Source organism: Gallus gallus, chromosome 10 (genome assembly GCF_016699485.2).
Source record: "Gallus gallus isolate bGalGal1 chromosome 10, bGalGal1.mat.broiler.GRCg7b, whole genome shotgun sequence".
Lineage (NCBI taxonomy): Eukaryota > Metazoa > Chordata > Aves > Galliformes > Phasianidae > Gallus > Gallus gallus.
In genome coordinates this window covers 2,219,351-2,234,673 of record NC_052541.1, presented here as the reverse complement: position 1 = coordinate 2,234,673, position 15,323 = coordinate 2,219,351, and the positions used below count along the sequence as shown (strand labels likewise).

The following is a 15,323-nucleotide window of genomic DNA, read 5'->3' as shown; positions in this document are numbered from 1 at the left end:
TTAATGGTTTTTTTTAAAGCCTTTTGGATCACTGGGGAGAATTTCAACAATATGTTGTATTGTGAAGTGACACAGAGCCTACATCTCCATAATGAATAAACGTTTCCATACTCCAGGATGTCTACTGTCGATAAATACTTGAACATACACATAGAGCTTTGAAGTAATTCATTTCCACAAGCTTTTCAAAGGCCAGCAAAAGGTGGTGAACTGGAAGTTAGCATCATCTCAGGAGTAAATTTTACTTTCTCATTTGTTGCAGTTACACTTTTCTTATAGTTGGCTTGCACCTGTTTTTACCTCTGCTTGCTGTTATTGCATGTACCTCTCCTAATTTCCTAAATGGCAGTAGATTGCTCTTTAGCACCTTACTTCACAAGCTGACCAGCTTTTGCAGATTTTTCCATACCTACTTTGGCTCAGGGAAAACTATTAATGGAGCAGTCCCATATCTGCTGTTAAAAAAGAATGACATTACATGAAAAAAGAATGACGTGAGATGACAGCATGTGCTTTGATTGTTTTCTAGTTTATCACTTTCCAATTGGATGTGCAACAGTTCTTTTCAATGCAAGTAGAGAAATGTGACTTATCTGCCTATTTTACCTGCAGGCTGTAGTGAGTAATGAATGGAGTCGTCCTTTGCTTTCAAGCTAAATGCAGCTTCTCTGGCTCAGTTGGTACTGGCTTTTGAGGCTACAGCTCACCCTTTTTCTGGGCAAAAGACATTTATTTTGAACAGATGTATCTCTACAACACATAAAATAAATTGAATTGATCAGCTATAATTTGTTAAAAGATTGAAGTGTGTGGGGGGGGGCGGAGCATTCCTGTCCTGTTCATTTTTTGGTTGCTGACATGGTACCTAACACAGCTCGTGTGTTCTCTCCCTGTCTGCAGGATTTTGAAGCCCAGAGCAGAAGAGTCAGGGGAATACTTGTGCGTGTTTGTGTTTTCAAACTCTCCTGTAGCCAACGCCACTATAGAAGTGAGAGGTACTTTTTTTTTGTTGTTGTTTTCTTTTGTCTCCTCTCCCTAAAAGAGAAATGCTTTCACTGCCTCTGGCACTTGTTGTCTGTACAAGAGGGCTTACTTTGTCCTTCCTTGCAAAAACAAGCCTGTATCCAGTCCTTGGTTATAATTTCAGAAGAAGTCTTGCAGAAAATCCCAGAAGTAAGATCTCACCAATACAGGAATATGAATGTTGCTCTCATGGAGGGCACTGAGATACCTTCCAGTATATGCTTCTGTGCTACTTTGGCAATTCTGGCTCTCATGAAAGAGCATGCCTGCCCAGCAGGATAAGGAGATGTTTTTCCATGAGCACAGACAGCTAGCTGTGACTTCCTTCCTGTTTGTAACAGTGAATGAGGCCTCCTGAGTGAATTCAGTGTGCTTTCAATTTGTCAGTTCCTGAATGGAGAAAAAGTAAGAACCAGCATCTCACGCGTGGCAGCTTGGATCTGGTGGTGTATTGTAGGTTTTTGTCTGGAGACTATTCCAACTGCTGGGGAAGCCTGGGTGCCAGTTTGGACAGATGCCCTATACCAGATGAGGGGTTTTCTGCTTTCATGCATGCTTTTTTCCTTTCAATTTTTTTTTTTGGTCTTCTGTATGCTGGTACTCTTCTGAAATCTTCAGGACCCTAAAATTGTGGCTAGAAATCACAAAAGTAGAGTGAAGGAGTCTTGGGTCAGATGTGCTCTTTGCACCAAGGCTTGCTGTGCTTTCTGAACAAAAGAACAATGTCTGAGATGTAAAAAAAAAAAAAAAAAGTGGGATAGAGTGGACATATTGTTCTGTACAGTGTTAAGTTGCTGTTCAATTTGTTCATCGAATAACTGTGGGAATTGCTGGACAACACTGTGGCTGTGATCCCTGCAGTGCAGTAGTTGTGTTCCTCTTACATCCTCTGGTGAGATGGAATTGGTGTGTTATGGCAGCATTGTTAGCCAAAGACAGATGGGATCAATCAAAAACTTGATTAAAAGTTCTTGCAACCAGCCTGTGTGTGTCTGGGGTTAGACTAATGCTTGTTTTATGGCGGACTGTACATTTGTTTGGAATTTAAATGAGCATTACTTACCATCTTCATTACATCTCCAGCTCAGACTTGGAGCTTCCTCTGTGCTGTTGGGACAGCTGTGGTGGGAAGGAGAGTGCTTGGCTATTCTTTAGCATCCCTGGCCTGGCAATGCAGCGCATTCTTTTCTGTGCTGTGTTCGTTGCCCATTTAAATTGGGCACTGCAGATCAGTAGCAAAAGCTGAAACCTTTTCCCTGGGAGATCCTGGTGCCTCATTGAGTACTGCATGGGCAGGTTCCTGAATGCAGTGTAAGGAAGTAGGACTAATTCAGCAGTCTGTGCAAAATGATGATGCACAGTAATACTATGAATCTCTCTCTTGAGAAATAAAGCCTCTTGAACTATACAAAAGTTTCCTTGGGAAGATAAATATTGCCAGATAAATAAGCAATCCGATTGATGTTGCACCAAGAAAAGCTTGCTGGCTTCCTATCTTGTTTTTAAAATGCTTTTTAATGGTTTCTCATATAATAATCTTTCAAGGTACACCCAGCACGATGCAATACCTTTGCCAAGAAGAAGAAAATCTAGAATGCACGTTCTTGTGGAAGTGCTGCAAGTTTCTGTTGGCCTAAGAAGGGTTGGGCATGTGAAATTTTTTTGCTTTCTGCTCTTGCACTGTCACTGCTGAATCTTTCAATATCTTAATTAAGATCTTAGTTCTTTCTGCCTTCTCTAGGCTGCTTTCGAGAGTGACAAACTGCTTCCAGAATCAGGAAGCACAGCTTTGATAATGGATTGAATAAGACTCGTTCCAGCTTTGTATAATCTGTCAAAAGACCTTTTGGAAACCTTTGGCTTAAGGCTTCTCTGCTGTCCGGTGGCAGAGACGTTTACACAGGGACAGGGGATTGAAGATTCTAGAAAGAAAAGCCAATATATCTGATTGAACTACTGGCCGTAAGGGCAGGAGGAGAATGATAATTAATCCTCCTAACCACTTTTCACAGGTAATTTATGTTTAAATACAAATGAGTGATCATCACTTAAAAGTTAATAAGCACCACCCTGGAGGCATCACACCTGCAACTTGTTCAGCAGCTGAAACTCAGGGACTTGGTAACACTGTTCTCCAGCTCCTCCATGCAGCATCATGACTGTTCCTCCTTGGCAGACGTGTGAAAGTTGTCTGAAGTGGGCAGTACCTTTCCAAGGCTTCTGCTAAGCAAATTGGAAACTAGAAATCATGTATACTGGTAAACTGGAAGAGTCTTTGTTGCCTAACTTGTGTTACGTGAAGACTTGGTGTAGCTATACATTAGGATTGCCCTTAAAGCACAAGTTAAAGTGAGCTTTGTAATCTCCCTGCAGTCCTAGCACTGCAGGTAAATTTATTTTGCTTAGAGAGTACACTTTTAAGTTACTGCTCCTGGAAGAGCCATATAGCTAAACTTACATGGTGTCACATATATTCTCTTGTATATACAAGTCTGAATAATAGCCATCCCAGTTGCAAAGAATACGTAGGCTTCTGTCCCATTCTACAAAGGAGGGCATTCTTTATGATTCTTGCGGGTGGGTATAAATATTCTATGCGTTCTGCTAAAGCAGTTCTAGTTATCAAATCAAACTGATGCTCATACTGCTTGATGCATGGGGATGCTAACTAGCTGTTCACTGAGGCACGTGTAATGTGTCAGTGATGCACAAATCTTGCTGGGCTGTGCAGATGCTGTAATGTAATGCTTATCTGCGTGTGTGGCCCTTAAAAGCGTTTTGGACAAGCAGTTGTAAACAAATTTGTTCACTTAATTGCTGCTTGTAATTGTATTGAAGTTGATGTGCTGATGCACATAGAAAAGATGGCCCTGAATGCAAGAGTGCCTGTGGACCAAAATAGTGACTTCTTGACAACTTGAGAACAACTCTAGCAAATGCCTCGCAGCAGATGTAGCCCAGGGTACACCAGTGCCATTTGCCTTTTATGTAATGATGCCTGTTTTCTTCCTCGATCTTTACAAGTGCTGTGTAGGAAGAGGAGAGTGCAGAAACACGAGCGCTGCTGTCTGGATGTAGGCTTTTTAGTTGCTCCCTTTCTATGCAGTGGAAGTACCTGCACTGCTCCTCTAGTGGTGTTGTAATGCAGAAACTCTGCACACCGGAAGATCAAAAGCAAGCAATGCAACTCTTAGGTGAATTCTTTGCAATCTTTCTGCTGTTATCAAGAACCTTGCAGAAGGAGGTGGAAACAAGTTTTTCTTGTCTTCTGATGCTCTGCAAGCCGCCGTATCCTGTACAGCAAAGCAGCAAAGAACCAGATGGTGAAGAGCACGCTTCCAGTCCCCTCTAGCTGCCCGAAAGCTGTGCAAGCACCAGAAAAGATACTGATGCATTGTGACTGGTGGATGATACCTGCCTTCCTGTCCTTTCTTTTCATGCACCTGGAGAGATAGAGCTCTCTGTTGCTTTTTTCTCTGTAGGCCTTTCTACCATCATATCGTTCTTCTGGCCTCCGTCCTTTATCCCTTCTGCACCCTCATCTTCCGTTGTCCCCAGTTAGTTGCTATTTCCCAACAGCAAGAGCTCAGAGCAGTGTGAGAACATAAAACATACCGGTTTGTCCCAGTGCTTCCTGTACCCCTAACTGCAGCTGAGCCAGAGGCTCTGGCTTCACACCGATACCCGCACGCGGAATGCAAGCTGTCTGCTTGTGCTGTGGCTCCAGCCCAGGCCGCACGTTGAAAAACCACTGGATGTTTCAGCAGCTTTGGAAGCTCTTGTTTTCCTGACTGTCTTAGGAAATCTCTGCAGCAGTTTCACAACACTGTACTATAAGGTAATGAAGAAATCAGGCGTTCTCTCAGCACAGCTGCATCTGAAAACAGTCCTAAACAGGAAGAGGAAAATGCATGTCACGTTCTCCCATACTGTAGTTCTTCTGGTGTCCTTGTTCTCCACCCAGATTATAGAGGTAGATGTAGGTTTGAATTGTAATGCAGAACAAGAGAACTTCCAGAGACCTTTTACTAGGTCACCCATAAGATGTAATAGTTTTTATGCACAAGAATATTTTTAGGTGCTTTTGTCCTTGCTTTGGTTTTGTCTTTTAGTAGAAAACCTTGAAAGGGTTCTGTTATCTGGGACATAGTTTTGCAGCTGTTAGGCATGTTAGTCCTCCCCTCTGTTTTACTAATGCTAGGCAAATATCTTGAAAATACTTGGAAATGAAGGACTGAAATCCTCGTATATATGAAGAGGTTTGCAATGCACATCCTATAGCAAAACAAAAAAAACCAAGCAACAGTTTCAGGGCTGTATTAAAGTATACTCCTTCTGGAAGTGCTGGTGAGTGCATTGGGTGCCTGTTGTGTACCTGAAGTTTGAAGACATGATGTGTACTTTGGCACAGAACTCCTTTCTGTTGATACTAAAACTATCAAAAGAGCGCTTATAAATAGATTACTTGTGTTAAAAATGACTAAATCTGTAAATAAGTCTAGGTTTAGGCATTTTTAACACATTTCAGGCTTCATTTAGCTTAACCTAGCCCTCCCTGTTTTTGTGCCCTGTTTCAAACAGGTTTTTAGATTTCCAGTATTGTTTTTTTTCCCAGTTTCACGATGAAAGAATTCAAATCCTTGTTTTCCTTTCTTATGGACATCAGCTTGATTGCAGCGATGTGGGACCTGACACAGCACACTGTGCCCACGTTTTGCTGAATGCTGTTGCATAAAAGCTAAAGTGGCATCTAAATCTTTTACGAACAAAATCCGCTTCGTTCTGCACTTTATATGTTACTGGCATTGGAGCAGGATGGCGAAAACCTCGACTAGAAAAGCTTCATAGGAAAAGGTTGCTCTGCTGCTAAATCTGTGATTGAGGTCAGCTGCAGCAGTATTTTAAATGTAGTTTGTACAGCAGAAGGCAATTAGCCAAACATTTTGATAGAATAAGTACTGGAAATGTCTCAGCCATAGCTTGAAACCGACTAGCATCAGATGCCCTGAAATATTAATATTCCGTGTAATGCTCTCTTCAGACTGTACAAAAATAGTCCCTGCTCTAGCAGAGCTGGAAATGGCTGCTGTGTAACTGCCCAGCAAGGAAAAGGCAGAATGTGCTCTTGTCACTGATGCTGTCATTGGGATAACCTGGCAAAGATATCCTCCTCTTAAATAGAATTCTCTCCTGGCTGTGGGAGAACACTGGGTCACCCTGCAGTAAAAGTTACTGTGTCCTAGAAAGGTCTCTCTTCTCATAGAAAAAGTGGGCCAGCTGCACCTTGTCCCCTGCACGGCTCTGCTTCCAGCCTCGTCTGCTGGGAGACAGCAGCAAACACTCAAGTGCTGTCAAGTGGAGGCTGCATGGGGCTTTGCTTTAAGCTGGTGAACCCTCTTCTTTTCCTAATGCAAAGAATTTGACAACCCTTGAGTTGCTTTGTCTCTTACTCTCTGCTTCTGCCAGCCCTCCATTTTCTCTATCGCCCTCAGCCAAGCCAAAGCCATAGGGAAGCCACTGAGCTTACCTAAGCAGCGTGTTGGAAGGGCAGTGCAGCTGCTTACTGATGCTGGATGTACTGAAGATGTGATGCAGCACACTTAACCCTGAAGCTGATTGATTTTCTGCTCTGAGATATTTGATGTGAAAAGTGGTTAGCATCCCCTTGTAACCAGACAACATCTGTCTGCCACGTATATTGGAGATTGTTAGCAAAGACATTTGCCCATGTGGATCCTTACAGGCCTTGGAGATGTACTTCTTTTGCTGTTGTATCATCCTGCAGGGAGATGGTAATATTTAAATACTGAGCATGTGACTTGTCAAAAGTTTTCCCAGAGAGCTGTGGTGTAACTTTTGGGAAGGGCTTGTCCAGCTGATGCTGCCCAGTTGCACAAGAGATGTTGCTTGTTTCTGCTTTGTGATAGATCAGAACTGAAATGATTAACTCTTCTGACTTGCAGTTGCAACTGAGCCGTTAAGAAGCTGTGATCCCTCCCTAGCCCTATCTGTAGGGTTTGCCAGTGGTAAAGGCAACTTTGCCTGAGCAGCCCCTTGGGATAAACTCTGGTGCCCAGGGTCTTTTCCTGGGGCTCTGAGCTTGGACTTTGACTAGATTAACAGATCAGCATCTAGCGATCACACAGCAGGCCACGTGTGGCATAATTAGCAAGCTAGAAAGCGAATGGGCTTTAAAGGTGGTCACAACAGCACCAAAGCCATCTGCTTAAGCGAAGGTTCAGGTCGGGCACTTGATTGATCCAGCGTAATCCAGCGTGAGGCATTAGGCTGCAGTGGGCTGCTGCCTGGAACCTGCTGCAGGGAACAGAGGGCTGTTATTTATAGACCAATCTATTCAGAGTACCCTCAGCTGATGGTTAGGGCTGTGGTTTGCTGGTTATAACCCTATAGCCCCTTATATATACACATACATACAGCACATATACAATAGATATTTGCATGTGTGCTGGATCAAACTGTTCTCTTGGGCAGATTTTGACTTTTGGCACACGACACATACCCAGCTGCAGCATCACTGCAAGGTGTAACGAGCGCGTTACATGTCATGGCATGTTTGTGGCCCAGATCTCCAACTGTGTTGTGAGGAATAGTGGCCTGATTCAGCTCTCAGAGCTTCACGTTAAGACAGAATTGGTGCAGAGCTCTGACACAACGGGCAGGTTGTAACCAGAATCCCCTACAGCTCTGTTTCAGAGCTGAAGATCCCCATGGATCCAAGGGGAGATGAGGGTGTTCCTCCTGTTCCTGCACTGGGGAGTGGTGCAACCAATGTAGTTTTGTGGGTTTTTGGCACATCACTGAGATTTGGTGTTGAGACTTCTGCCTGAAGGACGTTCCTGCAGATGTTCACTTGAGATGCTGGTTGGATAGATGTGGGAATCAGCTTTCCTTCCTTAAGGTGGGCTTGGTGTGGGAAAGGCAGCAGCTCCCAGGGAGCTTGTTTCTTGTTCTCTGTACAGAGCAGCTTAAAGTAATTACCTTCTCAGTAAACAACCTGTGAACGCAGAGGTTTTGTTTTCTTCTGTAGCTATCCCTGACATCACCGGCCACAAGCGAAGCGAGAATAAAAACGAGGGGCAGGAGGCACTCATGTACTGCAAGTCTGTGGGCTTCCCACATCCCGAGTGGGTGTGGCGCAAGAAGGTCAATGGAGTGTTTGAGGTAAGAGGCTGGGGGTCTTGGTGTGCCTAGGCGGCACGTTTTATCCTTCCAAGGCCCCCTAGTAAGGAATGAAACAACCACCTTGCATTTGCTATGTTCTTCTTCAGTTTTATTGTTGGGCTAGCAAGACTTAATACAAGGATTTGGCAGTTAGCCCTGTTCAGTGGTCATATTTCTCCAATGTGGCAAGCGGACTGGTGAGCTAGAATTCTGATCAACAATTGGGATAACAGAAGAGAAGCTGGAGTCCTTCAGCCTGCCTGTTTTTGTTAGTGTATGACCTGCTGGAGAGCTAGTCATTTGCTCAATAGATTGAAAATAATACTAAGCAGGTAGTAATGTGAGTTGATTGTTCGCTGTTAAGTGGGAGCTTAATTTTTCATGGGGCAGTGCAGTATGGGTGACCAATCCAGCTCTGTGAGTCACCAGAGACCTGGGTGCTCTGTAGGCTTCCTCACACGCTTTCATTTTGGTGAAGTTATCTGATAAATTCATCCACAGTTAACTTTCAGGAAGGTCAAGCTTTTCTGTACTTTGTCCTTAAACATATCAAGTCTGGAAGCCTTTTGTTCAAATGTAGAAACAATATGAGGCCTCGAATTTCCTGTTCTCCGAATGTTCCTAAAGTTTGGTATTTTTAACTGCCCTGTCCCCAGATCTGTGAGTAGTATGTGTGAAAACAACACAAATGCAAGATTTTAGTGTGTCCATAGTATGTTAAATAACAAGAAAATCTAATGTAATGTAGAATAATCTTAACCTGTGCTGCATCTGTGATCACCACCGCTGGTGGTGATTTCCTGGTTGCTGTCGTTAAAGCAGGATAAAATACAGCATGTCAGTCAAGCTGATGTGGTTTTGTGTGTGTGTTTGAAGCACAGTTCATTTTAGGGAGAGATACAGAATGGACACTGGTAGCAGGCTCTTCTGTGGTGCTGAAGTATCAACTTCCTTGCCAGAATCCATCACGTTTCTTCTGGTTTCCATGACGCAGAAATGAAAAGCCTTGGCATCAGAGCTCACTAAAGCTCTCTCTTTTCTCTTCCACCTCTCTTCTTTTATCAGGACATCAACAACTCTTCTGGAAGATTCTTTATTTCAAATAAAGACAACTACACTGAGCTCAGCATCACAAACCTACAGATCAACGAGGATCCCGGCGAGTACCAGTGCAACGCCACCAACCAGATCGGCTCCACGTCCGTCACAACCATCCTGCGTGTCCGCAGCCACTTGGCTCCTCTCTGGCCCTTCCTGGGGATCCTGGCAGAAATTTTTATCCTCGTTTTCATCATAGTTATTTATGAGAAAAGGAAGCGGCCAGACGAAGTCCCAGACGGTAAGTGTGCTCAAAGCCGCTTGTAAGAGGAGGAAAAAAAAAACAAAGCAAACTTACGGAAGCAGAAGCAGAACAGAGTGGGTCTTTGTGGCAGGAAGGATCATCAGCACAGTTCTTTCAGCTCTGAGCTCTTTGCCTTCATCTGTTCACTCCAAATATTAAACCCAGTAAGTGGAGAGGGTCCCCCAGACCTTGGACTGTGGGATGGGAGGGGAATTACAACAGTATTTGTAAAGTGTTTTGTTGCATGAGGTGGCTCTAGTGCCCCTGTCTCTTTTTTTGCTGTAATGGCCATGAAATCCTGCATGTCAGTCCCACAGAGCATGGGGCAGCATGGGGAGACGTGGAAACGCTCTGATCCCCGGTGATGCCTGGGTCAGACCCTGGGCAGGTTTTGGGAGGAAACATGACACTGCAAGGGATTGGGACCACAGATGTTTCAAAAAAAAAAAAAGGACATGTTTGCAAGGGGGTGGGTGGGGAGGTGGGAGGTAGGGCTCTTATTTTAGTGTGTAACTGAATTAGTAATGTATTTAAGGAATGCTCTGGAAACTAACTAATATCCACTGAGTTGTATTTTCTTAAGATTAGCTTATTAGGTTCGGTAACAGTGATTAGCTGCAACTTCTTTGTGTACCAAACAGCCTGTTTTATCTTTTGAGCTTCTTCTGCGTATCTTCCTCGGGGGAAAAAGGGGCAGTTTGAAGCTAAAATGAGTATTTGAAAGAACCTCTAACAAAAATGCTTTAAAGTGACACCTAGTTGCTTACTACAGTGTTTATCAAGAAAACTTACTGAGGAATCCTTGTGAGAAACAGCTGCTAATGCCATCTTGCTTGCTGTAAGAACATGACGTGTCCAAATGAAGGAGCAGGTGCTGCAGTGGGGAACACGCTGAGTCAGTGCGGGGAAGCACTGAGTCATTGGGCTTTTCCTGGGTTGGACAAGCCCTGCAGCACCACAGATAGCTTCCAAAGGCAGCTGTGCTGTAGCTTGTGCAGCAGTGACTTGCTGTTGAGTTGCACAAGGGCTCAGAAACAGCGCAAGACGTTTGCCTTCTGGGATGAAAACATAGCTACTGTGAAACATCAGTCTGCTTGTTGAGCTTGGGAAAAACAACATCGCTGTTCCCAAGTTGTGTTTCAGCGAATGGAAAAAGAAATCTTACAAATAATAAATGTTCATACTTCAGCTGAGGCTTAGATCACTTCCATAGCTTATAAAAATGTTCTTATTTAAGTGCATACCTCGAGGAAAGTAGCTTTTGATCTTAACCACCTTGGTGGCATCTACTAACTTCTTACAGAGCATGCATTGAGACTGTTCCCAGGTGTGTAGCCAGCAACATTTAAACTGTATAGTGCATGTACCTGTGCTACTAACAGCTTCGTGGTTGCTGAGGGGGGTTTCTATGGCCAGCAGACTGTCCTCAAAGCGGCTCTCAACCAGCCCAGAAAACTTGACATGTATTTCAGAGAAGCACTTAAATGTTCTCTTGTACTTCTCTTCTCTTGCTCTACCATTCTGGCCTGACTTTGGTGTCAGGATGGCCGGGGAGAATCCTGCCTCACTTTTTTGGTGGCTGTTGATAGTTCCCTGTGTTTCTCAAACTGTCACTTGGAGAAGTTTCACTAGGACTGAAACAAAGCATCAACAATTGTAAATTAATATGGAAATCCTTACTGTAAGCAGCATAAACTGGCCTTAATCCAGTAGAAATTGGCTTTGACTCGACCAGATTGCAACGCAATGAGCGTGTTAGGGCAATTAAGCCTCAGTAAGAGGTGAAGCATGCATAGGGGTTCATTATGGGCTTAGCTCTGTGGTTGAAGTTTTCCTGGCTGGTCTGGCTGCTCTCCGGATGCCTGAAGAATTCCAGGCTCATCATCTCTGATGGAGGTGTCCCAGATGATGGGCCAGGTAACTGAGGTCACTGACTTTTCTTGCTCTCAGTTGGCTGTTATTTGAAAGGCAGCTCAGCTGGAGTCCTGGAGAGCAATGATGCTCTGGGGTGCCCATCTGTTTTTTCTGCTCGCTTTCTTGGAGGACAAAATTCAACGCTGAATATCACAGTCTATGTGTTAGGTTTGCTTGGATGGAGAGAGAAAATCGGCATAAAATCTCAACTAAAAAGCTATCTTGAGTCCTGTATTTGCTTGGACACTCTTGCACTTCAATGTGTTTGAAGCATTCTGTGATACTGTGGTGGGAAACACCCTAGAAGCCAGGGCATTTTATGACTGCCTGTGTGAGAAATCATTGATAGTCAGCTGATTTCCACACTTCAGGAATAACCTAAGTAAAACACTCATGTCACTTACTTTAAATACATTGTTATGAAATGCCAAAGTTAATGTTTGAATGCAGTGGTGCTGTCTGGAATTGAAACTCGGCGTTTCCAAACTAGTATGTCTGCCTCTGCGTGCTGCAGTGAGAGTGGCAGTACTGCCAAGGAGCAGCTGATGGGGTGCCTAACAGTATGAATTAGAGGCTTGTCTGAAGGTCACATTATGTAGCATAAATATAATTCGGCAGCTGCTGTGGTCTCTCTTCCTTTCTCTCAGATTCCATGTTAATTCTCCCCAGAAAGGGGATGTCTCCTGTGTCCAGGTGGGCTTTGCACTGAGAGAATCCTCTGATTGGGTCTCCTTCTCTACCTTCTGCAGCAGTGACTTATTCACGGCATTCTAAGAGTATCTTAAGAAGTTACAGTTTTGGAGAAAAGCAATGATGAAAAGCAGCACACTCCTCTGAATAAGGGAAAGTGAAAGCAAATCTGGACAATGTGCCCCAAAAGACTTAGGATAACTGAGCAGAAGCACCCAGTTCTTGGTGGGAGGTGTGGCTGCTTGGAGAAAAACATTCTCTCTGTCCCAGACGGTGTCTGGGGGGCTTTCCAGAGCTCTTGGGGACTCTGCCTGCCCAGTCCAAATAGAATTCAGTGGAATTAATTCCCTCATCACTGTGTTCCACAGACTGAAAGTTACCTGTTGTCATGCACCATCGCCACCTCCCTCGGGTGGGTATGGTAATGGGCACCTGGTGACACCTGGGGCACTTCTCAGCTTACAGCTCAGTTGCAGGGCGAGGCTGCTCAGGTTTCAGAGCCGGGCAGAAGCTGTGGCCTCCATCATAAGCACTGCTGTGCCCCAGGAGCAAGGACAGTCCTTTAACTTTGGCATTTCCTGACTGCAGTTTTTGCATGAACCTTGCTTTCTATGTTTGGTTTAATTGCTTTCCATGCCACAGAACAGGGCTGCTCAGTAGCTCTTTTGCTGATATTTCCTCCTTCACATAATTCAGATGTCTGTTTCTTTGGATGCTGCTGCGTAGCAGGAAAAGTTCTGCACCCATGACATCTGTGTGGTGCAGAGATAGCACTAGTGGGCAACCGGGGCAGCTCTGTGTTCGTTTACCTGCAGGCTGGGGGCTTTCCTGTCCTCGTGGGAGGAGTGGCTGCAGTCAGCATCTCGCATTCAAATTATGTGCTGCAAGGAGGAACGGATGGGAAATTGTGCTTGAATTTCTGCCTCACTTCAGAATGAGGGTTTTGACTTGCTTTGCACGAGGCAAAGCAACGCAGACCACGTGCCATTTCTGGAGAGCAGCTAGGTTTGGTACTGTTAGGATGGGTGGGTGACATGCAGCTTCCAGGGGCTTTTGGTGCTGAGAGCTGCATGACCGTGGCATGCCAAGGCCAGAGGTGCTGGCGTTCACTGCATGCACATGGGGACCATGCACAGTGGGGACCGTTCCAGCAGGGGACTGCTGATGCATTTTGCTCAGCTTGCAAGTTGCTTGGACTTCCTTTGGCAACCAAAGGGAGTAAATAGCTTTTTCTTCCTCTGTGGTATAGCGTAAGCTGCTTATTTTTGATAGATGTAGTGATCAGCCAGCGTGACCTTGCTGTAGTGCATCAAACTTGCCTAAAGAAAGTGCTTTTTCTTGTTGTGGTTGGATCAAATTAGCCTACAATTAGCAAAGGTGCTGTTTTAAAGGGTGTGTTCTGGGGTAAGTAGAAAGTAAAAACTCCTTGGCTACATTCCCCTGCAGGAATGTAAACAGTTTTTACTTGAAAATCCATACTCTGCATATTCCTTAGTCCAAAGCCATAAGGTACCTGGGTTACAATACATGCTTTTCCATTCTTCCCTTTACATTTGCCAGCTTGATGCAAAGACTTTCCATAAATACATTTCTGCTCTGGCTGTGCAGAAGTTCCATCCACATCCCCACATTCTTTCTAATACTCATTTTTTTTTTCTTGACTTTCCCTGTTCCTGCTATTACTGTAAGTAATCGAAAGAACAAAATGTTTTCACTGACACGGTTTACTTTGTTACAACTTAATTTTTGTTTTTGCCTGTTACCTGCACCTTTCTCTCCCACACTTAAAGTTCACCAAGGGAGAAAATGATCAGGCACACTGCGAGGCTGTAGCTATAAACCGTACCTAAAAGCAAGCATTGTTGTATCGCAGCAGTAATCAGAGAACATGGCTTCCACAGGCCTTGGTACTGATTTGTTAGTGCTGGTATAGGAGTAGAATTCCTCAGGTTTGATGTAAGTAACCTTGGCCAAAGAGTCGTCTTTGCCTTCTGCTTCATTCCATCTCAGAGCAGCTGCTGAACCTTTATTGGCTTGTTCTGTGGAGCAAGATGGGTGCCTCTGTTCACCACGTCTTCCCCCCTCCCTCCAATACACTCCTGTAATTAATGAAGCAAAAGAGAAGCTTGTTAAGGCAAACCTGATATGCAGGGCTTTCTTTTAATTGGGACAAACCCATCTAAATTCTTACAAATGTCCTTCTTAAAAAGTTGTCAAAGCACAGCCCAATTTTCTCTTCCCAAAAAGCAAAATCTTGATCTGGTTTAAGTATAAAACTTTCCTAGCAAACTCTGTAGTAGTTCTGATGAATTGCTTTGCAAGCTGTAGATGTCGTACTGTAAGAAGTCATACGGTGGATGCTGGCTCCTCCTTACCTGCACTGGAGCAGGAATTGACCATGGCTCTCTGCTTCAGTAATGCTGCAGCTCGTGGTTGGCAAGGTGGGTCCTGGTCTTGTGCCAGAGTGAGAAGTGTTGCAAAGGGCGGCCCTGCACAACATGTGGCCCCTTCTCAGCCTGGGGGTTGTATTCCAGGCAGTCAATACAGGAAGGGGATACAGCTGATCTGTTTGTAGATCATTGTAGAGCTGTAACATCCAGAAATCTTGCCTGGAAGAGTTGGCTACACTCCGTACACTGTGTGCTAAAGATAGTAGCAATTCTTCCAGTTCAGAAATCTGCTATTTCAGGGCAACGCTAAGCAGATAATCGCTATACCTACCTTAATCTTTATTATGTAAACAGTGATCTGTTGGACTCTGCAGATCCCCTTCCCAACTAAAAAACCAATTCCTGACGAATGAAGGAGGCTTCATTTGGTCAGCTGTGAAATGACCGCGTCACCTGGCAGTGTTTCAGGAGCCCCGCAGCTGCGGGATGGAATGAAGCAGCACACGGGAGGCGTGTTCTCGGTGGCCACGCGTTTTAAATGCTACTGGGTTAGAGACATCAGGTTCTAGGGCAGCTCTTCTGGCATAAAGGTTTTGAGTTATATTGATATTTGTCGGTTACTATGACTTCTTTTTTTTTTTTCCCCCTTCAATTGCATCATACCCTTAAAAAATGGTGGTAAGTGAGAGATCTGCATGCTTTGGAGTTTGTTTAATCTCCGCTTCAGTCTACACAATGCACAAGTCATAATGTTAACACTTTTTCTTACAACTTCTTCATTC

The 15,323-nt window shown here is 44.3% G+C and overlaps 1 protein-coding gene across 4 annotated transcripts in view; it reads left to right on the top strand.

Annotated features, from left to right (window-relative positions):
- NPTN (neuroplastin) overlaps positions 1 to 15,323 on the top strand; it is a 47,030-nt gene that overhangs the window by 27,174 nt on the left and 4,533 nt on the right. For all 4 annotated transcript variants that reach the window (NM_001398079.1, NM_001398078.1, NM_001398077.1 and 1 more), the window contains 3 exons: positions 901 to 995; positions 8,072 to 8,205; positions 9,271 to 9,544. In NM_001398079.1, the coding sequence (NP_001385008.1) occupies positions 901 to 995; positions 8,072 to 8,205; positions 9,271 to 9,544 (503 nt within the window). The remainder of the gene's footprint in view (positions 1 to 900; positions 996 to 8,071; positions 8,206 to 9,270; positions 9,545 to 15,323) is intronic.